The sequence below is a fragment of the Strigops habroptila genome, chromosome 10, assembly GCF_004027225.2.
Source record: "Strigops habroptila isolate Jane chromosome 10, bStrHab1.2.pri, whole genome shotgun sequence".
NCBI lineage: Eukaryota > Metazoa > Chordata > Aves > Psittaciformes > Psittacidae > Strigops > Strigops habroptila.
The window spans coordinates 4800170-4824320 of record NC_046359.1 but is presented as its reverse complement, the minus strand read 5'-3'; the positions used below and the strand labels follow the sequence as shown (position 1 = coordinate 4824320).

Below are 24151 nucleotides of genomic sequence, written 5' to 3'. Positions count from 1 at the left end.
CAGCCCTAGGTGTAAAGGCCTTAGCTTCTGTCATTGCCTGGACCTCAAGTATGGGATCAAAGGACCCACCTAAGCTGAGGGCTCGAGGTGGTGGTTCCCTGTTGTGCTTCCCATGGTAGGGCTAGACAAGCCTTCCTGTGAAATAGCATAGGCTAGCTATTAAGTTCTGGGCATGTTGGAGCAATGACACAGGTAGCTGTAAAACAAAGGTATTCTGGTCTATTAAGGTTTTCTGTTCCTGCCTGCTGAACACCAGCCTTCATGGTTTACATCCATCTGTAATTTTGGTGATTAAAAGCATACGTGCCTAAGCATTTGTTCTGTATTGTTGACTAATAGCTTTCTGCTGTCTGATGTTAGGAAGGTTTATTTTGCTAAAGTTTTGCTTGTTGTTACTGTGTTGCAGCAAAATCACTGAGAACGCAAAGAAGTCCTTGGCCTCTCTTAAGAGAGAAAACCCTCGGCTTGAGCCAACACTTGCTATTATTCAGGTAGAGTATGTCTGTATGCTTGTCTGAAACTTCAGAAGCATGTGATGCAGAAAGTAACTTTTTTTTTCAAGCAAAGTCATAGAAGGAAGCAGTTCCACCAGACTGTAGATTCCTTTTCTGCAGGCCTGAAATAGCACAGCAAACTTCAGGATGTGGGAAAGGTTTGCAAAGGAAGGGAGCGATTTTATCCCTTCCTCCTTTTGCTAAGAGTCTTCCCCATTGTGAGTATAGATTGCTTTTTGTCACAGGTTGTCTTAAGTTGAGTCAAAGCAGTTGTTCTCGACCTCTGTTTAGCTTCAAGCTTTTATTGCATTCCTGAAAAAACTGTTTACGTGCTTGAAAATGTGGGCCTTCCTTTATCTCCCACCCCTGAAACAACATTGCTGGGGTTAAGGAAAGACCCTGCTGCTTCCTGTCAGCTTTGTTGCCTTTGGGCAGCTGTAGCTTATGACTGCTGTCCTAAGGAAAGGAAAACCACACTGGAAAGTCCCAGTCAGCTCAATAGGGCCTGTATGAAATAAATGCTCTGTATAAAATACCAATATCCTTTAGAAACAGCAGCACTTTCTGAGGTAAAGCAGTCCTGTAGTAATTGAGAGCTAACTACGAACACTGTGAAGAGCTTTCCTTTCCATCCCACTGGCACTGCCATCTTTGAGATGGGCAATCAAACTCATAGAAGAGGATTGCTATCCCTGCAAAGGTGAAAGATGTTCCTCTTCAAATTTCTTAAAGTTTCAAGAAGAAACTATGAGTGTTTGTCACTCAGAGTGGGACCCAGAGCCATGCAGGCAAAAATGTTTTTGTCCTGTTTCCTAGGACAGTGGTGTTGGTTTTGAGTCGATGCGCACTGAATCTCTCACCCTATAGGTTTTAATTTTAAACCCTAACTACAAATATTTTTTAAGTACTAATTATGAATCTAACAAATGCAGCACCATATTTATTTCAGTAGGTCCTCTAGCCAGGCCAACTGAACAAGCTCTCCCATTTCTTACCCTCCCTGGGTAATTGTGGTTGATCTTTTCAAATAGCCCTCTAAGGCTGTAAGTTTAAGCACTGCTAGAAGGGCAATGATCCATCTTCTCGGTGACCTGTTTTTTCTCACTCCTGTCTTGTCTCCATCCAGTTGCACTGTGAGCTGGATTGGGGCAGTGATTCACCCTGGGCTGGAGGGTTGTGGGCTTCATTTCAGCCACATTTCGTCCCCAAGTCTGGTTTTCCATATGGCCACATAGGTGTTTTATGCTGGCACGGTGGAAGGGATATTGTTAGGATGGAGTGAGGAAGGTGAGGTTCCTGCACACTTTAGTATCAGTTGAGATGCATCTACATTGGTATTTCAGTTTTGGTCACAGTTGTGCTTTAACTGAATGTCCTTCTTGTCCTCATTTATCCCACTTGGTTTGTATCATGAGGTGGCTGTAAAAACATGTGGCCTAAATTCTGTATGAAATTTACCTGAACTATGTTCTCCAGCTGCCAGTCACCCTAGCTCTAGTCTGGTTGTAAGCAGAATCAACCATTTTAAATGTGTATTTGCTGGTACAAAGAAGCCTTGTTTTAGTCTACAAATGCTCTTATGGTGCACTGTTCTACTAGGTAAGATGGGCAGAGCCTTAAGTTTGATGCTGCTCTCCGCTTGCTGCATTGCTCCCAGAGGAGCAGAGGGATGGCAGCGAAATGATCCCCTTTGCCAGTCATTCGTGTGTAACAGCAGTTGGCATAGCGTGGCACCACCTCTGCAGCAATACTGGGAATGAAGAGTTGCAGACTGAGCTTGCTCTGGAATGGTTTTAGATGTGTTCTTTTCTTCTCAAGCCATATGAACCTGCATTAATACCGAGATTGTTACCTGTGTTGCTTATTACCTGTGTTGAACCTCAGTTGGAGCTGTGCAACAGCAAGAAATGATTGGTGGCTGTTTCTTAATTTTGTTGAAGCTTAATATATAGCAGCAAGATCCTGCTTAGCAATGGAGCTGTTGCCCTGCAATGCTCAGGGAAGCACCACTGGCTCCCCTACACCCCCTGTCATCTGCCAGCCTATGTCCCGAGCTCTGGCCTCACCTGTGCTGCTCCATAGGTTGTGATGGGAACTGGTTCAGGGCAGGGACTTTCTGTGCCCACATGAGGCGAGCATTCACCAGCCGGTGCTGCAGGAGTGGCGACATTAAAGGGTACAGTGTGACACTGCAGTGGCTCCATCCCAGCTAAACCTCTCGAGCAGTCCTGGTGGTTGCATGTCAGTGTGGGTATGCAGTTCCACATTTTACTGGCATGGGGGAGCCGCTGCTGCGCTGTCCGTAGTCCTGCCTCTTCTTCCCTTGCTGCAGCGTGAGCTCCACATGCGTCCTCAATGTAGAAACTTCTGTGCTGCTCCTTCACCCCCAGCTGCCAGATCTGGGGACTGGGAAACTGGGAGTGCAGTGCCAGGGATGCAGGTGATGCTGCGCTGAGGGAGGGAGCTGGGGGATGCCCTCATCCCCTCTCAGGAGCTGCCTCTCTCCATAGAGCCTATTCTTTTAAATGCTCTTTTTTTCATTATCAGCAGTCTTGAACCATTTGGGATTAACAGGTTGGTAAATTATTATGGGCTTGAAGCAAAATAATTTTGGTGTTGCTAGTGACAGTTGAAGGCAGCACTGGCAGCTATCCACAAAGTGACAGAGTGAGCGGCTCAACTCTGATGGGAACTGACTGTCACTGAGACATATGGAAAAAGCTATGTAGAATGTGTTCATTAAGTTGTAACAAACCCTTTTAAAATGATTTATTTCAGTCCTGTTGTCTGGGTTGGAAGACAGATTTTATGTATAATCATAGCTCTGACAAGTGCTTTATTCATTTTTTTATGAGGCCGCCAACATTTTTGAGGGTGGAACCCTCACTGATCTCTTGGTAAGAGGTTTCTGGTTCTGGATGTTGAATCCTCAGTTTTATTGTTACAATAAATGAAAATATTTGAAGAGCCTCCTAAGATTCAAGAATAACTTGAAGACTAAAATTAAATTGTAATTATTCTGATTAAATATTGTAGTAATATACAGTACATATTCATGTAGAGACCTCAGGGGGGAGAATTTCTGGGTGAGATGGTCTCCCAGGTAAATCTGCCCAGGAGATACTAGTGTGAGTGCCTGCTGGCAATTGCGGGGAGCTGATAACTTCTCTTGCTTCTGTATTGACAGAACTTACAGTAATAATGATAATAATGATTTGCTTTATTTTTGGTGGTAAGGCAAACCAGTGTTGTTAGGTGATATGGGGACGCTGCAGGAAATGCTAGTATTGCTATTGCCTGTTTCATCCTTGTTGTGTGGCTGGATGGAGAACGGTGTCTTCAGACACAGACTGGTACCTTTCTTAAATGGTAAACTTATGTTAAGGAAATGACTATTCACGTCTATAAAAGCCGGGTTAATATCAACACACACTTTAATCAACCAAAATAAATTTACTGGATGACCTTCTGCTTCTTTCTTAGAATCACTAAGCTTTTTATTTGTTTGAATACTAGTAGACACAAACATCCTCACTATGTTGTTTTCCTACACCTGTGCACTTAAATGTAAATTTTGTTTTTATAGCTTAGTTTCTGTTTTGTTCCCCAAGGCACATAATGATCATTTGATTCAAGATATAAACAAGAACTTTGCCAAAGAGGTAAGCCTTAGCCAATACATTTGTTATTAATCAGGAGCTACTTGCCTTTGATAATTATAAGTATTTTCTTTTGGCAGGTTGGTCTACATGTTGTTCACATCTGTCTCCCTGAAGGTAGCAGCAAGGACGAGGTAACTGCAGAACCTGAAGGACTCTTCCTTTTTCGCTTTCATCATAAACTTTTTGTTATTGCTGACATTCATTATCACGTTGGCTCAAATTAAGGTTGGGACTGCCTTAGTTCAAGTAGCAAGTATTATTCCCCTATTGGCAAGCATGGGAGAAAAGGAAAGTAATGAACTTTTCTGCTATCACCTGGTAAGCTGAGGCAGAATCAGCAGAGTAATGTTTTACTTTCATGTCATGTCGCATATTTTTCATGTTTCATATTTAACTGCAGCGTCCCCTCATACCAGGATGGGTATCCTATCTCCCACAATTGCTCTTGTGACTGTATTTGATTCTTGCCCAAGTTATTCCTGGAAATTAAAGATTAATTGATTATAGTGGGGGAGGGGGTTGAATTTGTTTGCCTGTTTATTGATCTTGTAATGCTTCCAAATCACTTAGAGGGATGAATTCTTTGTCAAAGGCATTAGGTTGGAAGCACAGCACTAGTATCAAGTATATTTTAAATATAGCAAACCATATTAATATACATGATTCTGAGGCATGTGAAAGTAAAAACAGCAGGGGAATGTGTAGTAAAAGATGCAGTGTTCCCAGCTGGCCTCCTTGTGCTTGGAGAGTTTGATAATCCTGCAGGCTTGTGGGTTTTGTGTGCTATTTAAAATATTACTGGCTTGTAGTGTAATCTCAACAACAACTTCCAGATATATTGAGAGGAATTTACTATGAAGAATTTTAGGAGTCCAGTTTTGTGGATGATTAATAGGCAGCTACCCATTTAAGAAGAGTGGGCTTTTGAAATGAAGATCAAATACACTTTGCTATCGGTAAATGTGTTTTATTTGCTGAGTAACACAGTAGGAAATAGATAAAAGATGGCTAGTATGCAACAGTAGTTGCTGTTACTTTGAAGTAATCTCTTGGGAAGTTGCTGACCTATGAGAAAAGCAGGGTATTTTTGTTATTTGAAGGAAGTTACTTTAATGAAAGTTCATAACAGTTTCCTTACTCTTCTGTTTACTCATTATGACAAAGTTGGATTTTTTTTTTCATCTGTTAAAATCCACATGCTAGTTTGCCTTCCCTGGTTTGGGAAAGTGGGAGGGAATTCAATACTGTGCACTTTTTGTTCTGACATGACTGCCTATGCACAATGAAGGTAGTTAATATAAGGTTGCTTTACCCTGCATGAGTTGTAAGCATTTTAAATGTTATCCCGATGGAAAGCTGAATTAAAATAAATGCAGTAAAAAAGGAAAACTGAATTATTTTCCCAGGAAGCAGGAATATAGTTTGAAGTTCATTGGATTCAGGCTATTTCTGAACTATGTTTCCTATAAGTGCTGTGTTGTAGGCCCCTAACATTTTGCAGCATCTCAGGATATTTTTAAGCAAAATGTGGATTTTTTCATAACCATAATCTGGTATATACTCATCCTTACTTTCTATTAGAATGTATACCAACCCTGTCAAATCACAGGGTCTTACTATATATGTCTGTTTCTGTCTCAGAAGTCAGCAAACTAAAGAGGCATTTCTATACCAGTGACATGCTTATATAATCTTTGTTAGCATGAAACTAGCACATCCTCTTGGTTCAGAGTTGCAGACAGCCTAACGCCTACCAAATTCCCCTAGTTTAATATTGATTGTATATCAAGTGTTTGGGCAATAGAGTTCAAAATTATATTGAATAGTTTAGATGAAAAGTATTTTAGGAAGGCATACTATTAGCCTAAATTTCTGTTGGATATTACTCCATTTAAATTATACAGCTTTGTGGTGATTGTACACTGATTTTATTTATGTAATAGAAAGACATGCTTACATAGCATTTTTCACACACAAAAAAAATTCAGCATGTCGTATTCCACTCTATTCTTCATGGTCACAGCAGAATAGCATTTATAAGTATGGATCAGTGTTACACTTTAGAAATGAAGCCATCAAGTGTGTAATAAAATAAAATAAAACATCTCTTGTATAATTGTTTTTTCCAGTGTTACACCTTTTTGTCCATGTTCTGTTTGGGATGTGATCTAGTCCTGTTTTGAACCAAGGCTTCTGCTAAAAACATTTTCTGAAGCCATTACGGTGTCAAGCTTTGCTGAGGTTTGGAACAGTGAAAGACTGAATGCTTTTGGCAGCATAATGTCATGTAATATGTATTGGCTTTGCAAAATGTTTAGAATAGAGTTAGAGTGGCTCAATTTGGTAAGCTGTGGAAATATAAAACAAAGAAAGTGGGTTATTGCTTTTTCATTTAGAAGTTGCAGTAATACATGAGGGAAACAAAGTTAGTTTTTAAATATAGGCTTTATCCCCTTCTAATTAGATTCTTCTTTTGTATGTGTTCTGATCTTTAATGCTTTTTATTAACTTCCTAGGTTGTCAATGAAATCTTGAGACTGAATGAGGATCCTAATGTGCAGGGCCTTGCCCTTGACCTCCCAGAAAGCTTATATAGCAGTAAGGTATTAAACGCTGTGAAACCAGAGAAGGATGTGGATGGGTAAGTGAAGCACTGAGAAATAAGATTAGCAGACAAAAGGCTGATGGCTCTGTAAAATCAATTTTCCCCTGTGCTTTTCATTAATGGATTCCTCAGACAATATGTCTAGCTGGGCTTTTGAGCAGTGATAAAAGGTGCTGCTGAATCAATGAGATGTCTTTTGCTGAAGTAATATTGATCATTATCTTTCTAATCTTTATATACTGTATATTCAGGACATGGTCTTTTCAAAGAAAGCAAAAACTATGTTCTGATTTACTTATGACACTTAAGGTATTTCAGTACTTCAGTTCTACAAATGGTAGTCTCGAGTACTGAACACAAACCCCAAAATTTTCGCAAGAAGGATTGATGGAAAGTTGCAGAGAAGGTTTCAACTACCTTACAGCACACTCTCGCGGTGGGAGAGTAGGCCATAATAGGACCCATTAGCTCAACTTTCCAATCAGTCTAGAGTTGCACTGCTGTCTGGAGAGACCACTGGCATAATTCAGGTGTCTGGCTTACCATTTTACTGCTTTTGCAGCCTTCCTGTTCTCAACTGCAGAATGTTACCTTTATTTTTATATTTTATTTTATTTTATTTATTTTATTTTTTTCATCTCCTTATTTTTTTCAGGTCAGGAAAAAATAATCTGAAAATTTTGCAAATTAATTACCTTTCCATTATCTGGAGTACTGGAGATTGACAGAGAATGGAAAACTCAGAGCATTCTTATTCTGTATATGAGAGAGAATGCAGTGCAGTGCAGAAACACCCAAGTTCTCCCCAGCAAGCCTGCCTGAGCCCAGAAGGATGGCTCTGGCAGCACTGGTTCGCCTGCAGCCACTGAGATGTTTTGTCCCAGTGTGCCATGGGCAGCCCACCATGATGAGTAGAGTTGTCTGTGTATCGTGGGCTTGTGTTACTTGATCTGTGAGTTATCACAGATCCCTTTCCTGGTCTCTCTTGAGGCTCAGTGTTTGTCTAAGTGTGATATGGGATGATACAAATTAGTCACAGTACATGAATATCAAAGGATTTACTCTCGCAAGACATGTTTGCTGTTGGGATTAGCTGTTAGCCGTGTTACAAGTGTTACTGAGGATTTATGTTGCACAAATTCTTAAAAAAAAAAAAAAAAAAGCCATATTTTTCCACTGCAGATTATCCAGTGTAAATCTAGGACGTTTGGTACATGGCGATGCCTATGACTGTCTAGTTCCTCCTACGGCATGTGCTGTGATGGAGCTTCTTGAAGATTTAGGTGAGACCTTCTATTGTAATTATTACATTAATTTCAGCTTAACTGATTTTCTCAGGTTTAGTCCTGACTAAATATAGAGACAAATATAATCTCACCTGGTTGTGATTTCTGGTTCGTGTTGTTTTCCCACCCAACATACATTTGTCTCCTGCTAGTGAGGAACCTCAGTGAGATCTAAATGTAATATTTGCAGAAATGCATCTCAGTCCTACAGATTTTAGAAGGGATTACCTGCCATCAGCAGCTGTAATCTCACTGAAGCCACTGGAGACATCTGAGTTTTCAAACACACAAATACAAACATCACTCAGGTATTTCACTTACCATTTTGAGTAGTGTGTACAGTTGGAGAAATCCGGGTCTGCTTGTAAATAACTGCTGAGCAGATCTTTTGGATTTGGTTGCATTGTGTAAATGCTAACATTGAAATGGCAGATTTAAACAAGTGGCTTTACGGTGTGTGAAGACACTGTTAGTTTAAGGCAGTGTTTCAGAAGTAGTCTCTCTTATAGTGGTTCATAAGTGTTGAAACAAGGATTTCTGAAACAGAACTGTAAGCAGGAGGTGAAATGTACTTAGTAACAAAAATTAATGAAAAGATTTGTGCAAATAAAATACCAGAAAACCAGAAGAGCAGTATTTGCTTACTGGATTTAGGGGGCTGCCAGGAAACAATTTAAAACCTGTGTTTTGTGTTACTGCATGGGCTCCAAAAGAGTTGCCCGTCATGCCACAGCTGCTGTGGTTGTGCAGGCACATGGCGCTGTCCTGTCGTGAGCCTCTTTCCTGGCTTTTCTGGAGGGATTTACTGGGGGGAGAGCCTAGTAAATGAGGGGAGTTCACATGGATGCTCCAGCTCTGTGGCATGGTGAAGCTTGGTGCTAGCACCTTTGCAGCCAAGGGTGGCTGAACAACTTGCCTTGTGTTGTGCAGGTGGAAAGACGGTGCTGCTGGTGGGAGCCAGTGGGGCAGTGGGTGCCGCCTTGCAGTGCATGCTGCAGAGGGAGGGAGCTGTGACTGTGAGCTGCCAGTGGAAAGCCCCTCAGCTGCAGACCAAGGTGAGAACTCTTCTCTCTGCCCAGTGCTGGGGGTCATCCTGCATCCCCATCATCCAGGCATTCCTGTCAGCTGCCCATGTGGCACTGCTCTCCTTCACTGCCACTTCTGAGAAGAGAGATGCATCACTACAGTCATGGGTTGTATCGGAGCTCTCTGGTAGCCAGCGTGTGTTAGGATCTTTGCTCTTCTCCTTCCTGCTTGTTCAGAAATGGCGCTCAGGCAAAGAGAAAATTACATATAGCAGCTGCTATAACTTCATTATTTTACACCAGTAGCTGTGAGAGAAAGAATTTGGAGTATAGTTTAAAACACGTGGGAGGTCTTCCTTTTTCTTTCCCTTGGTGCAGGAGAGATGCTCTCTTTCTTCTCCTTCTGTGATATAGTCGTCTGTGTGAAATCACTTTCATTGAATTTGTGTCTTCACAAGGTTTGCAAATGCTACCTCTTTTGGGACAAGGAGGATCACAGTCTTTATCTTTGAAGAGAATTGTAAAAGGGTTCAGAGAAATACGGGACCCTTAATCCGAAGTATCTAATTTACATGGTCTTCGTTGGTTGCTTTTTGTGGAGCTTTTAAAAACTTAGAAGTTGGTGTGACTTCCATTCAGACTTCCCAGTTTGGTCCTTAGTCCCATATTTTCTAGAATCATACAACTGGGAATGTGTTGTCCTTTGGCATATGATGAGAGGTGCAGATATTATCTGTAGAAGTGGTACACATACTCCAGTGGCTGTTTGCAAGACGCTGTTGGGGTGAGGTGCAAGGGACAGTTTTTGTGTTAGATTTGATAGCACGGTCCACAAGGTGGCAGCCAATGCAAAACGATAGTATCAAACCTCTGGGTTTTGAAGGCAAGTGCAGGAGGAGGAAAAAAGTTTAAGCAGCTGTGACAGAAAGTTCTCTGGCAAACCTGTGTTTTCACAGCTGCGGATGTTTTTGTGAGGCTGTCTCAGCTCTGTGCTTTAAGTGACTGACGGCACTTAGGAAACATATGCCTCTCTTGGAGATGGGAGCACTCTGAACTTACTACTATCCATGTCTCATTCTTTAATTATTTCTCATTGCTTGGGGTTGTGCTAGAGGACTGCTTTGGGCTGGATGGAGTGGGTGACAGGGTGGCCAGAGGTGCTTTCACAGCTTTAAAGCAAAAGACTTGGACTGGGCCAGAGCTGCCTGTGCAATGCTGTCTATGCTGGAGAGAGATCTGTTTCCCTCTATCCAGATGCTTTCCCATAATTGTGCTTTGCTTTTTGGCTTTCCCTGTAGCTTACCTCTTGCAGCAGGTCAGTGATGGGAAACAGAATAGGAGGCCTAAGCAGGAGGCAGTTTGAGGCTTTGCACATCGGTCTTCCCAAGTTCATTTTAACTTTTGGCAGTAAAGAAGTTTCTGCTTTGCCTGGGGGACTAATCAGCAGAGCTCAGAGGAAACCTACCTTCCTCTTCCTTCTCTGTAAACCTGGAGCAGCATGTCACCAGTAACCCCCAGAGCGCTGCTGGACCTGGCTGGATGTAACTCTCTTACAGTTAACTCTAGCTCCTAGATAAAATCTAACATATACAGGGAAAACTATCCTGTTTCATATTCCTGGAACTGGAGAGTCAGAAATTGAGCACACATTTCCTAGTGGACAATGAAGCACTGCTGTCTTATGGCAACCTGTATTTGAAATATAACATTGTTAGATAATATGATTATAGCTGATGATATGAATTTATTTTCTCTTGCTTGTTTTAAATACTGATTAAGTAAAAACAGTCTAAAGGCTCACAAGGTTTCTTCTCTTGGGTTTTTTTTATATGAATTTCAAGTCAGAAAATGTTAGTCGATGTCAAGGTTTTTCCAGGACTAAGAAGAATTAGTTCATGTTTTTGTTTTTACACTAACTTTAGAGATGGCTGTACACTTTTTTTCCCCTCTTCTGAATGTGATACCTTTACGGTAGCAGTGTGCATGCTGTAGTTTGGAAGTATAACCTATGGTAGCATAATAACTTCGTTCGTTTACCAAATGAGGGATGAATTTATGAGGAGTATGAACTTTTCACTGGGGTGCATTTGTTTTGCAATATATACCAGGAAAGGAAAAATTGATCTTAAGGTTGGGTGTACCTTCTGTGTCTTAATCCGTTGCCCAGGCCCATTTGCACTGAAGCCTTAACTTAATGATATAATGCCTTTCTTAAGCAGGTACTACATTACCTTTGACTAGCTTTGCTGGTATGTTGTTGGTTTTTTTTAAGGCTAGCATAACAAGTGTTTTCTTTAGAAATTCTTTTGGTTTAAATGATACACACAACACTAAGGTTGTAGGAGGTTTTTGTATCAGGATTTGTATTGCTATGGACTTGTTGCTGCTGCACTCTTGTAACAATATTTTGAAAATGGTCAAGAGGAAGGTATGTTTCAGTCTACCTTAGGAAAAGTCTAACAATGTAGAGGTATCTCTGCTGACAAACAGCATAGAACAATCTGACTTAGTGTGTTCCATTAAAGCAAGTATTTTCTGTCCTGTGGCAGGAAAAGGGGATAAAATAAATTATGGTATGTTTTCATTTCCTTGCTTTGACCTGCATGAATAATGGACACACTTTGCATGTTCTTTTCCCTCCCCACTTCATATTTTGTGAAGGTAAACAGAAGAATGACCTGGTGACATACTTTCAGGAATATCTCTCTTGTCATTTAAAAATGGGACTACCCAAATATTGATTCAGCATTACAGGTGAAGAATGAGGACTGATGTGCTTAATCCTTTATTATGTTAGAATTAGGCTTTCTAGTTTGAAAAGAGGTTATCAAATAGATTCAAATTGAAAAAATACAGATTACTTTCTTGGTGAAACATGGGTAATACTTAGTTCCTGTGAGAAAATCTAATTCTGTTTCAGTCATCTCAATTCAGTCAATCACTACTTCAAGACACCTTAAATGTAGTCTGCATATGAATCACATCATGCTTCTTTTAAGAAAGCTGCTATTGTACAATTTTGTTGTAAAATAACTGAAAATTGGTCTATCTAAGTATAATTAGGAATGGAAAACTTGTTTGTAAAAGCCTGGTTGAGAAGTAGGAGTGTGGATCAGCTGGAGTGCATGAATGGGAGGTTCCTTTTCAGATCAGATAAGAACCTCTTTTGGCCACAGACTGCTTTTTCTTAGAGTCAACACTTAAGCTTCAGGCTCTTAGACATTTTAGTTGTTTACTCTCCTATTTTTCTGTCTTGATAAGACCAAGAGTCTTAGGACTGGCAGAAAAATACATTTCATATTGTAAGCATGTAAGTAAGCATGAAAGAATGTGAGACCAGGTATATGGATCCCGTAAGAGGAGAGGAGAGGGAGGCTGCATGAGCGTTTCTAATGATGATGCTATAGACAAAGTATTTCTGCTTCAACATTATGTGCATCTTCTCTGTTCCTTGCAATTTGAAATTTATCTCCCTGTCTGTGAGCTAGAGGAACAGTTGCTAAAGCATGCATCACAGAGGTGAGCTTGAGCCCACAGTAGAGATGTGGACCTAATTTTCACCTGCATTGTGTAGGTCAAGTGGTAGGGAAGAAGCTCTTGATGTCTGGGCAAGAGAATGGTAGCAGAGAGCTAGTGGCTGCTCGCTGCGGCTCATCCTTAAGGACAGTGGTTGGAGGAGGAGGGTTGTCCTAGCTAGGTTGCTGATGACTTGCAAACCTTGAACTTCCTGAGGCAGAGATGGAGCTGGAAGAAACCACGTAAGGAGAGCATGGCTGGGTGGAAAAAGTACCTGAAATTAGTCATTGGCACAAAAAATTTCAAGATTTCAGAAAGAAATTGGAATTGCTGTGATTGAAGTGGAAACTCATTTGTAAACCAATATGTAGAATGATTTTTTTTTCGTAAAGGGAGTTGTGAAAAAACTTTGAATCAGGTACCTATTCCTCACCCCATCTCTCAAATTTTAGGCAGCCTAACTTCATACCCAGAAAATCGAGGGCTTTCACATTTAAAATATTAATTTAAAATATTTTTTCTTATGTATTTAAAAGTGGCTTTTATAGCAGTCAGTTTTAACTATGGGGAAATTAAATTTTTATGCAGGCTTCACGGCAAGATGGGTCTTCATTTATTTGGAATATACAGCTACTTGAACTATTATCATTAAATACTTGGCTGGAAAGACTGTATTGTTGTTTTAACATTTGGTGTTCTGTCTTGGGAATGGGTGGTGCATCTTAATGTGCTTCTACTTAAATTTTGGTGGAAAGAGTCATATTTTGTTATGAGGTTTCAGATTATTTATTGGCACAGCTCTTCCCAACTGAAAAAATATTTACTGGTGAGAAGGCAGGATACTACTGGAGTATTACCTTACTACGTCTTCAGCCTATTGCCTAGTACATTAAGGATGCTTTGGCGTGATGCTTGTCATTCCTTCCTCTAGCCTGCCTTGTGGAACACAGCCTGGCTGTCCAGGGAGCATTGGGCTGTTGGTCACCCTATGATCACATGTTCCTCCTTGTGGGTATCTCCTTGACTTTCTGGCTATGGCTGCCTGTAGCATCTGGTTCCTGTCAGATGTGTCCTCTGTCCAGGGACTGCATGATGCATTTGCTAAGGAGGTTGGATGTGATGATTTCATAGGTCTTTTCCATCTCTAAAGTCTGTGATTTGGTTTTGGTGTAGGAGATAAGCCTGCACATGCCTCCCAAGGCTAGTTGCTTGCTTTAGTGTTTTACAGGCAGTCAAAAAAGTAGATTGTGGCAAGAGAGGTTAAAAAAAAGCAGGGGACGCATGGGCACAACTGATAGAAACCAAAATCCCCTGATGGAGATCACATAAATCTCTTCTAAGGACACGCAAAATTCTGTAAACAACTATTTTGCTTTCAGCGGACTCACTTTCCCAGTCAAACAAGTTTCTGGATTTTTTTTTATTTTTTAAAGAAAGTCATAGGGGAAAAAGATTCTATAAGTTGTTTGTGATGTTTACTTTATTGACTCTCCAGCAACTTTTTCAATAGTTGCACATAAAATACTTGCTTTTAGCAAGAGAGTTACAATTGTATGTGTTTTTATTTCTCCCTTTACATTTACTTTCTCTGCGAAATAAGGAAACAATTCTGGGGAAGGCTCTGAGATGAATGTGCCTTCAACCCATAGGACAACTGCTCGCTGCCCTGTAATGCAACTTTTTTCGTGGAGGAGGTGGGGCAGGACAATGAGATGAAAGGTTTAGCTGGTTTTCCAATACATTTATGGGTACGCATGACGTTAGCCATCCAAACTAGCGTTAACATTGCCTACAAAAATGACGGTGTTCAGCTGTTAAGAACATTTTTGAACATTATGATTGGTAGTCATAGAGATGAATATTTGGTCAGGTCAGTTGTTTTCTGGCATTATAGTTACATTGGATCAATTCTGTCATAAGTATGTTGGCTGAACATTTGTCAAAATTATTACTTGTTGCATAGAGTTCTCAACTGGTTCATAGTTTCCTGATGCTAAGTGCTGTGCAAAGCTCTTAGTCCTTGTCCCAGAGGCTTTGCATAGGAAGACATACCTGACTTTCAGTATATGAATTATAATTGCTAGAATATGAAGATTTTTTTTTTTCTTACAAGAAAAAGGCTTAATTCATTTAACTGAGAATAATGACTATTTTTCTTTGTGTTGCGATGGCTGTTAACAGCAAAGACTGCCTCCTTTTGCAGGGGAAAGCCTGTCCTCAACATAGTATTCTCGGTACATGGTCATTGCAGCATCTTTTTATCCAAATATACTTGCAGATTCCTGAGTATGATTTGACCTGGCACTGGTCAATCATTATGACTTATGTGGCCTTCTAGGAGTGACATGTAAGTTGATATTCACACCAGATGCAGGAGTGTAAACAATCTGGATAAGGCTGAATGACTGTTGAGACTGTATGTTTGCAGGCAATCATGGGAGTGTTGCAGGACTTCTGACTGAAGCCTGAATCAGCTCATTGCATTGGTCATTTGTCAAGCAAATAAATCTTCTCCTGTGCTTTTGGCTTTGTTTCTGCATGTGCATCTCTAAGGAGGGTTAGGCCATCCTTTTGTCCTCTGAGGGGAATATGGAGTTTTTTAGCTTTTTGCCTTTTCCACCGCAGTTATGCTCTTCTCCCCTCCTGGATGCTCGGCTGTGCCAAAAATCTGCTATCCTGACAGGATTTGTAGCTCTTCTTTCTTGGCAGGAGTTTTGGGCAGGGTTGTGTCAGAGCACTTTTGGCCAAAAAAGAAGCTGGAACGCTTGTCAGTCACAAATCAATTCATAGTGAGACTTGCCGAGTTTGTGACACTTGGTATTAATTTACATTTTTCAAAATATTCCCCAAATCACTGTATCTCTGAAATAATTTTTACATTCAGGCTTGAGGCAATGCTGTGCCTGTGTTTTGCTTTTTTGGTGGATCTTGATACATCTGCTTCTGGTGCTGTCCCTTATCTCATGGTGATTCCAATAATTGGTGCAGGGCCTTGTTTCAGACGAGGGAGGAAAGGAAGATACTTATGTCTTTGATTATAAGAATTTTTGTAGTAACCATTTTTGCTCCAACATCTGTCAGGTTGAACTAAATCAGAGGCACTGATTAGCAAACATGAACTGAGAAGGGGAAAAATGCTTTAATTGGTATTCTTCAAAGGCATTGATGTTCACGGATCAGGTCATCTTGCATTCCTGTCAGCTGGCCTGGTTTTCTACTGTCAGATAATCTGACTGTACTATATATAATTGTCTATTTACTGTCTTTCAACCCTTCTCTTTCTTAAGTCTCTCCAAGTTATCTTGTTGGACAGGACTTTGGACAATGATAGGGCTTTTTCTTTTAAAGTATGTAATCCCCCTTAAATATTATTGGTGCTGACTGACTCCACTTGCCCAATTTCATGGTTTATTTACCTAACTTCATTTTAAATGTTCTTCAATTTCATGTGGGGCTAGAATCAAGCCATCAATTTGGAATTTTTTCTTTTTGTTGTTGCTGTCTGAAAATACCTTGCTCAAAAGACTATTGCTGTATAAGTCTGAATAATACAAGATGAATATCCAAGAACGTATTTCTAACATTAATTCTGGTTTTGTTTCTGGGGGGGTGTTTTGGGCTGTCCCTAGCTTCATCATGCAGATGTGGTGGTAGTTGGCAGTACAAAACCTGATGATGTTTCTATGAGCTGGATAAAGCCTGGAACCACCATAATCAGTTTTTCTCATGATTTGCTCTCAGGTAAGAGGCATTAAAAGGCAACAGTTTTTGAAAGTGATGTATGACAAGTCTTTGAGCTAAGTGTGTGGCACATTAGTGGCAACGAAATGTGGTTAAAAACTACATCTTTGGGAAAGGGCTTTTAAAAGTGGGTGTTTGTGTACAGGGGATGTATACAAATCTCTGATGTATAAATAGGAAAAAGATCTCAGGTGAGGGAAGAAAGGCTGGAACAAATTCTTTATACTAGGGTTCTTAAATAAATGATGATACTATGGATTAAAAGAATTCAGGGGGAAGACTCTTGGGTCATCAGATGAGCTATTTTTTAGTGGTGTTTTGTACAGTGTGTTATCCTGTGACGTCTGTGGATTCATCTGGAACATGGGGAAAAGAAAAAACGGTAAAAAATGTCAACTGCCAAGTGCTGTGAAGCTCTTTAGGAGAGAGTAGAGAAGTCATATGTAGTTGACAACAGGCAGAATGTCTCCTGTAGTAATTACTCATACAAAAAAAGTTTCGATTCCCATCCCCTCTCTTCCCTGACAGGTTTGGGGAGGGGGTATATGTTCATTAATTTCTCAGTTAAAAAATGCTACAGAATTTTATTAGGAATAAAACTAAGAAAGCTTCCCAGAAGTTACTCTATTCTACTGCTAGAATTGCATTTCCTGTGAAATTCCTTAAAGTCCTGTGAAGATCTCTAGGTATTTTATAGATTTTTTTTTTTGTATGTATATGAATTTGACTGTTCATTGTCCAGATGGGATTATTCTGGAAATGTATCAGAAACTAAAGAAGTATGTGGGTAGCGTGATTGGTTAATGTGTTTTTCTAAATCTATTACAAGTGTGCTTATTGACATCTATTGGTACAAAACTGGGGAAATGGGAATAAGGCCAAGGAAAACTAATTGTATGGTTCTTAAACTAGGGGTATTCCCTAAGGACAAATTAAGCAGTCTATGCAGAGCTAATGCAAGATCAGACTCATAATAAAGCAGCTGTTTTTCCCATACAAAGCGTGGCCATAGAGATTCCTTTCCTTGTCTTTCATGATATCCTCTTGACTTGAACACGTGCTGGGAGTGTGGGAGATCTGTGTTGTTATTCACTCAATTGTCTGAAAGCATTTGGGCATTCAACTTCCACCTCCCAGAACAGTGCTCTGATCCTAATGAGGATCACAGGGTTGGGTACCAAGCCTTGTTTCTTGCTGATGCTGCATGAGTTGTTGTCCAAAAGTAAGTAATTTTTTCTTTTTCCTAGCCTAGTGATTAGGAGACTCCTCACATCTTCAATGACCATTTATTTTGCATAGGGATTGTTGGATATAATTGTTAAGTATCTGTAGGGCAGGGCTCGGAGCATAGGTCTCTTCAGCAGGTACCCAATCTACTAGTATAACATACTCCTATGTGAAGGAGGAATGGGGGAGAAAAGAAAAGGGGCAGACAAGAGAGAATGGTGGTGCAGTGGTAGCACCTATAAATAAAGAAAGAAATGAAAAAAATAGTCCCTCCTCATTTGAATCGTTCTAAGTAGAAACCTCTTAGGTGTTGGACTCAGGGTAGAGATGCAGGTCTATGAAGGCAGGATGGGGGTAAGCCAATCCTTGCAGTCTGAGTGGGCACTTATAATGACTGAAATCTCCTGTCTCTATATGCTGTCTGGTGCAAGCCCCACCTTCATATAACTAGTTCTCTCCTTCTGTTGCAGAGAGAGTCTGGGTCTTCAGAGACCTAAAAGTTATGCAGTATAACTATGCCATTTCTTGAGATTTAAGTATCTTCATGCCTTAGTTGCTCTATAGAACTATAGATAATATTAGTATTTCCCTTGCCTAAAAGATTGCTGTTAGGAAAACTGCATTAGAACACTTGAGTGGTGTTCACATACCACAGCAACTTTCATTCTTAAGGCAGGAATCATAAGATTTGGCATAAGCATACAGATTTCTTTGCATTTTTCAAGTTGTAGCAGTGGGCCATGCCAAGTATTTCTTTGGAAAGGCAGGGTGAGATTTTTAGCAAGATAATTTAAGTAGAACTTATCTACCAAGTGTCTATCTGTCTTCCTGGTTATGCTTTTGAGATTGTCAGAATCTTGGAGAAACTCCGAAAGAATAGCAGAAATGCGTTTTAGCAGCTTTAAAAAATTCTGGCCTCAAGACTTACTAGAGGGGTACATGAGACACGGGTGTCTGACAGGAAGAATGTACTTAGTTTAATTGCAAGATATTTATTAAAAGCCTATTGTGGAATATTCATGACCTTGGAGAAGGAACTGAGTCTCACAACTGACTCTTCACTTTCAATATGTGGTAGAATATGCCTGAGATGCTTGGAAATTGTTCTGGATTTTTTTCTTGCTTTAGAAATGTCCAACTTAATATCTGTGGGGTCACAGCAGTTAAGTGAAGCCTGAAAGCAACAATGACCATGAAATAACTTTTATTCTAGCTAGATGATGGCTAGAATTCTATCTTTCATAGTTATACATGTAGTCTAACACACTCAAATGTTTTAAAAGCCCTCAAAGTTTGCAGGGACATAGCTGAATTGGGCAGCTGATGTAAGCGAGGAGACTAAAGCTCAAAGTGCTTGCTCCAAAGTGGCAGATTTTTTTTTCCAAGTATTTTTTTTTAACCTGATCAAAGATTTTGAAATTATCACAATTTTGAAACATTCTCCAATTTCTAGCAGTGCAAAATCTTGTTCTGCTGCACTAATGATTTTGGAATCAAATGAGCGCTGGTAGTGTCATACAGGAGAATACTTTATATGTAAATGTATAGAAATGAAAGTTTCTGAACAAAACTTAAGGGTGCCAGATTATTTGGGATTTGATGTCCAACTCCTTTGGGGTCACTTGAAAGCTGAAGCTCATATGATTTAAGTACGTTAGTGGGAAATTCAACCATTTCCCCACCTCTTCTCTATTCTAAGCTGCCTGAGCAGACAGGTAGCACATGACAGCAACTCTCACCCATCTGCACGGTAGGGTATGAATAGATGGGTAGATGGGCCTCTGTTGGGGTGAGTCAGAGGAGGGAGCACCATGTCTGCAGTTCTGCAGTTCAGCTGATCTTCTGGCCGTAATCCAAAGCAGAGACTGCTATTCCGGCTCCCATCTGGAAAATTTATCCTAAGAGAACTGTTGCAATCTTGTGATTGTCTTGCAAGCTCATGTGTGCATGACTTTCACCTTTAGCTTCCCCTTCACCCCTATAAAAGCCTGGTTAGTCATTTGTGGGGTGAGTGTGTAGCATAGGCAGCCTGAGAGAAGTAGTTTATTGAAGGGAAATGTCTAATTCTGATATGTATTTACACACATGCTAGCTCTGCCCTGATAAAGAAGTTGTATTAAGCCAAATAACATAAAAAGTTGATACGTTTCTGTAAAGCACAGCTGTCTGAAATGGGATTTTAAACTTCATTCTTCCTACTTCATTTGTCTCTTTGGCAGCTCTCCCAGCCTGCTCTCAAAGCAACAACAGTCAACTTATGACTGTGATAGACTGTTCCAGAAAAACTGCTCTGTCTGAGTCTAAATGCGAGCATCTCCAGAAGGCTTTTTTTTTTTTTTATATATATATTTTTAAGGATTTTTGAGACACATTCTTAATTAGAGCTTAATGCCAGGACTGTAACCTTCTGCTTCATTAGCTTTGTCACTGAGGTATAGATGCCACATAGGCTCAGCCTGAGGTTTCTGTGCCCTGACACCGCCGAGACCCTTACTGGGAGGGGTAATTGTGCAAGGCAACGTGAGCGTTTTATGATGTACAGATGGGATGAGTAGAGTGAGAGCTTGACCAGGTCATGCTTTGCACTTCAGTTCCCCTGTGGGGGAAAGGTTAAAGCTGTCAGCGTACAGTTGTTATTTTTTATTACAGTTATGTCTACGCCCTTCAGAATGCAGCTAGGGCCTTGATATGCCCACAGAGACTAAGATGTGAATTTTGGAGAAATTGTGTCTACATAAAAGTCAATAAGCAACAGCAGAACAAGCCAAAAGAATGATTACAAGCAAATGACAAAATAATGTTTAGTTAGGGTAGCTAATGTATGATTATTATATGATATATTGCCACTAGAAACAATTGTAACTATCTCTAAAGTTGGAGTCTGAATTGTGTAGACTTCAGAATATCTACTTTTAATGTCACATTCATGAAGATAGTTTCTGGTGCTCAAAAAATCTTGCATATTCTGTTTCCAAGTTATAAATCCTGTTGGAGAATAATCCTATATAGTATTTTGTGACCATTTCATTGTTCTCTCTTGCTGTAATGGGTGAGTGAAAAAGAAGACAGGCTTTATCATGCTCATGTAGGTGTTCTGTATAAAAATATATATAGCTTTTTAAATCCTCACAGCTGCCTCGTGCTTTTTCTGGCACCTTTTGTTTGTTGTTTGTTTGCTTGGTTGGTTTTGGGTTTGTTTTTTGTTGTTGTTGTTGTTGTTTTGATCCAGAAGCAATTATTTGGGTCCTGGAATTAATCTCAGTGTTTCCTTATTTTCTTTTTAAAGTATTCATATGCTTTATCATATGCATGTGTGTAATATGCAATATTATGCATATATATTTGTGTAACATGCTTCAGAGCATACAGTTGCTCTCTGATTTTTCACAGTATATCCATCCTCCTGGGTGATTTCATTTGAAATATTGAAGAAGCCACCTACAGTTTTGTCAGTGACATTGTTAAATTTCAAGTCAACATTCAGAAAATTTTTGATTGGAAATAGCTTTCAAATACACATGCTCCCACTGACAAAAGCTTTGCAATTAATTAGTGCAATACTTCTGTTTTACAGAGAAACACAACTATGGTCAGCAAAACAATCATGCTGCTGAAAACACTGTTGGTTCTCTTGCAATAGCAATGCGAATGCAGGTTAGTGGAACTTCAGACATTGTAAATTTTTTGCTGTTCTTGTAAACTGTAGAAATCGCTTCTCCAGCTTAGATTTTAATTTTTGTTTTGCTCTTTTAAACATCTTTAATAGCAAGTGTTACTCAGTTAGGGTGAATCATGCCTGCTACATTTAGTTAGATAAAAGTATATTAAATATTAGATGTCATCATTCTGACGATTACAGTAAAGCTTGGCAGAAGCACTGTGTCAATAGACTAATGTTACTTATTCTCGTAAGACAGTGAAGATTAATTACATCTGCGTGCATTTTTGTGGTGTGATTGATAGAGGGTCCAAAAGTTTGTTGTTTCATGTGGAAGCAGCATGAGTCAGTGAACAATTAATATCTTCCATTATTTTTTAAGGTATGAGAGAATAGTAACTCTCCATTTTACTAGAATAAAATCCCCAAGTGCCTAGAGACTCTTCTCTGCCACTTATGTGCTAATGGTCTTGTTTCGTTTTGACAAACAACAGGACAGTTATAGTGCAGTGTTTTTTTCTTTCCTCCTAAAACCATGAAATGGAAAGATTTTGAAGTTGTTTTTTTTTTTTTGTTAGCCTTTGCTGTAGAAGTTATTTCAACATACTCATACTTTTGAGATCATTTGAAATTAGCATTCAGCATTTATGATACAGCTGGTGTGTGCTGTTTTCTTGTTTAAAAACAGAACATGGTAAAAACTACTGAGCGATGGATCCAGTCCCAGCAGTACAGGAAGTGGGACCTCCGCTGCTTGAAACTGCAGCCTCTCTCCCCAGTGCCCAGGTAATAAGTGCAAAAGAGTAGGCAAGTGTTAAATGTGACGATGAACCTAAAAATGATCCGTGCCTAATCAATCTTTAATCATCTTATGTGGACTACATGTTGTGCTGTTTTGTTGTATGCCTCATTGTGACCATGTCCTTCTGTTTCCTATCAATTTTTACTTTTATGATGTGCATTGGAACCAAGCTTTATTTAATGCAGACCTAAAGCTGGAAGGTTTCAATGAGGGAGGGAGATGAAGCCTTGTGTAACATCAACAGAAATACAAAATGCAGGAAGTTCCTAATCGCTAAACCCTAATGTAGGAAGGTGTTTATGGATCTAGTTAAGGACCAGTGGTTTCAATGGCATTTGATCTTATATTTAGTTTCTTCCCTCGGTAGAAGTACTTTCTCCTGCAGTAGATTTTTATATTCCTGTGTAGATGTGAAAAGCAGGAAGCATATTTATTCTCATAACCAGAATCTTTTAAACCAGTTCCTGTCATTTACCTCCCAAGGCCAATGTCTGGGCCTCAGGGATTTTAGGTCTGCCTTGGCACAGTTGCTGACATCTCTGATGTTTAGATTAGCCTGAGCTCTTCGCTGTGCTGAAGTGCTTTTCTGTGTGTTGTATTGGGTGACAGAGGGAGGAACCAAGCACTTGAAGTGTGGTTCTGCCATGTGGGCAAGCGTTGAAATTTTTTTGTGCTTATTTGTATGCCTGCTTTTGGGCCATGCAGCTGCTGAAGGGACCTCATATAGGACAAAAGGCAAAGAGAACTGGGACTGCTCAGCCTGGAGAAGAGAAGATTCAGGAAGATCTTATCAATGTGTATAAATAAAAGGGTACAAAGAGGACAAAGCCAGGCTCTTCCCACTGCTGCCCAGTGGCAGGACCAGAGGCAATGAGCATAAACTGAAATACAGGAAGCTCCGTCTGAACATCAAGAAACACTTTTTCGCTGTGAGGGTGACCAAGCACTGACACAGATTGTGCAGGGAGATTGTGGAGTCTCCATCCTTGCAGATATTCAAACACCACCTGGATGTGATCCAGGGCAACTAACTGGCTCTAGATAGGGGACTGGACCAGATGACCTCCAGAGGTCCTTTTCGACCTCAGCCAATCTGTGATTCTGTAATTCTGAATCCCACTGCTGTGTTTTTGGAAAGCTGTAACAGAATGTTTTCTTTTCTAAGCATTTTGATTTTGTTTTCACTGTCTCTTACAACAGTTTCATGAGAATGGAGGCAATTGTAATTTAAAACAGAGATGCCAAAAGAATGAGTTTTCTATTGTACCCAGAGGCACAAGGGGCAAGAAATACTTGAGCTTTTCCTGGGCTAGCATGTAACATTTCTAGAATTAAAGCCTGAAAAATCTATCCTTAAATAATACAGTTAAAAGGAAGAGTAAAGCATATAATGTCATGAGTGTGATGGTAAAAAAACTCTCAAAAAAGTATTCTTAACCCTCTCTATGACATTGTGTGTTTCGTACGTAAGTATTTGCATAATTAATACATAATGGCATGTAATATAAGCAGTAATAAGACTTCCATTTATTTGATAACTCTATAGCTTTATGTCTCCTTTAAATGTAAAGCAACTCATCAGATGGAAAGTATCCTGCAATAAAATGTAATCTTACATTAATACATCATGTTGTGTGGAAACAGATGGAGTTTTCATTGAAAATGAGGCAAAGCTGCTTAAGCACTAAAACTAGGAACATCTGCTTTTTGATTTCTGTGAGATCTGGGTGTTAATTGAAGTATTTCCAAAGATCTGGAAATGGAACAGAAGAATTTCTTGCAAATATGCAGTTAAAAAAAAAAAAAAAAAAAAATCCAGCACACAGACAGAGTAGAGGTAGAGCCTTCCCACATCTTTAAAATGTTTTTGTATTTTGTGACTTACATTGTCAGTGGTGGACACTTAGAGTGTCAGTGGAGCCACTGTTGCACATTTCCAGCAATATTGAATAATGTAGCTTATTGAATAATTCTGGCATTTCCAATATAGAGATTATATTGTTAAACTAAAAGAGCTAGCTACAAATGGAGACTTGTAAATACTAGTTATAATAAAATCCTGAATTTCCTGGTTTAGAAAATTCTTTTACCAGAAATAATAGACTTAGACGTAAACATTTCATGTGTTGTTTAGT

General features: G+C 39.7%; 1 protein-coding gene across 2 annotated transcripts in view; it reads left to right on the top strand.

Moving 5' to 3' along the window:
• Positions 1-24151, top strand: part of MTHFD1L (methylenetetrahydrofolate dehydrogenase (NADP+ dependent) 1 like) — a 157736-nt gene that overhangs the window by 815 nt on the left and 132770 nt on the right. The window contains exons 2-10 of one of the 2 annotated variants that reach the window (XM_030499863.1): positions 407-491; positions 4106-4156; positions 4234-4287; positions 6673-6797; positions 7944-8044; positions 8978-9102; positions 16218-16329; positions 21131-21210; positions 21903-22000. In XM_030499863.1, coding sequence (XP_030355723.1) covers positions 407-491; positions 4106-4156; positions 4234-4287; positions 6673-6797; positions 7944-8044; positions 8978-9102; positions 16218-16329; positions 21131-21210; positions 21903-22000 — 831 coding nt within the window. Of the gene's footprint in view, positions 1-406; positions 492-4105; positions 4157-4233; positions 4288-6672; positions 6798-7943; positions 8045-8977; positions 9103-16217; positions 16330-21130; positions 21211-21902; positions 22001-24151 lie in introns of those variants that run through there. The other variant, XM_030499864.1, reaches the window with a different exon arrangement.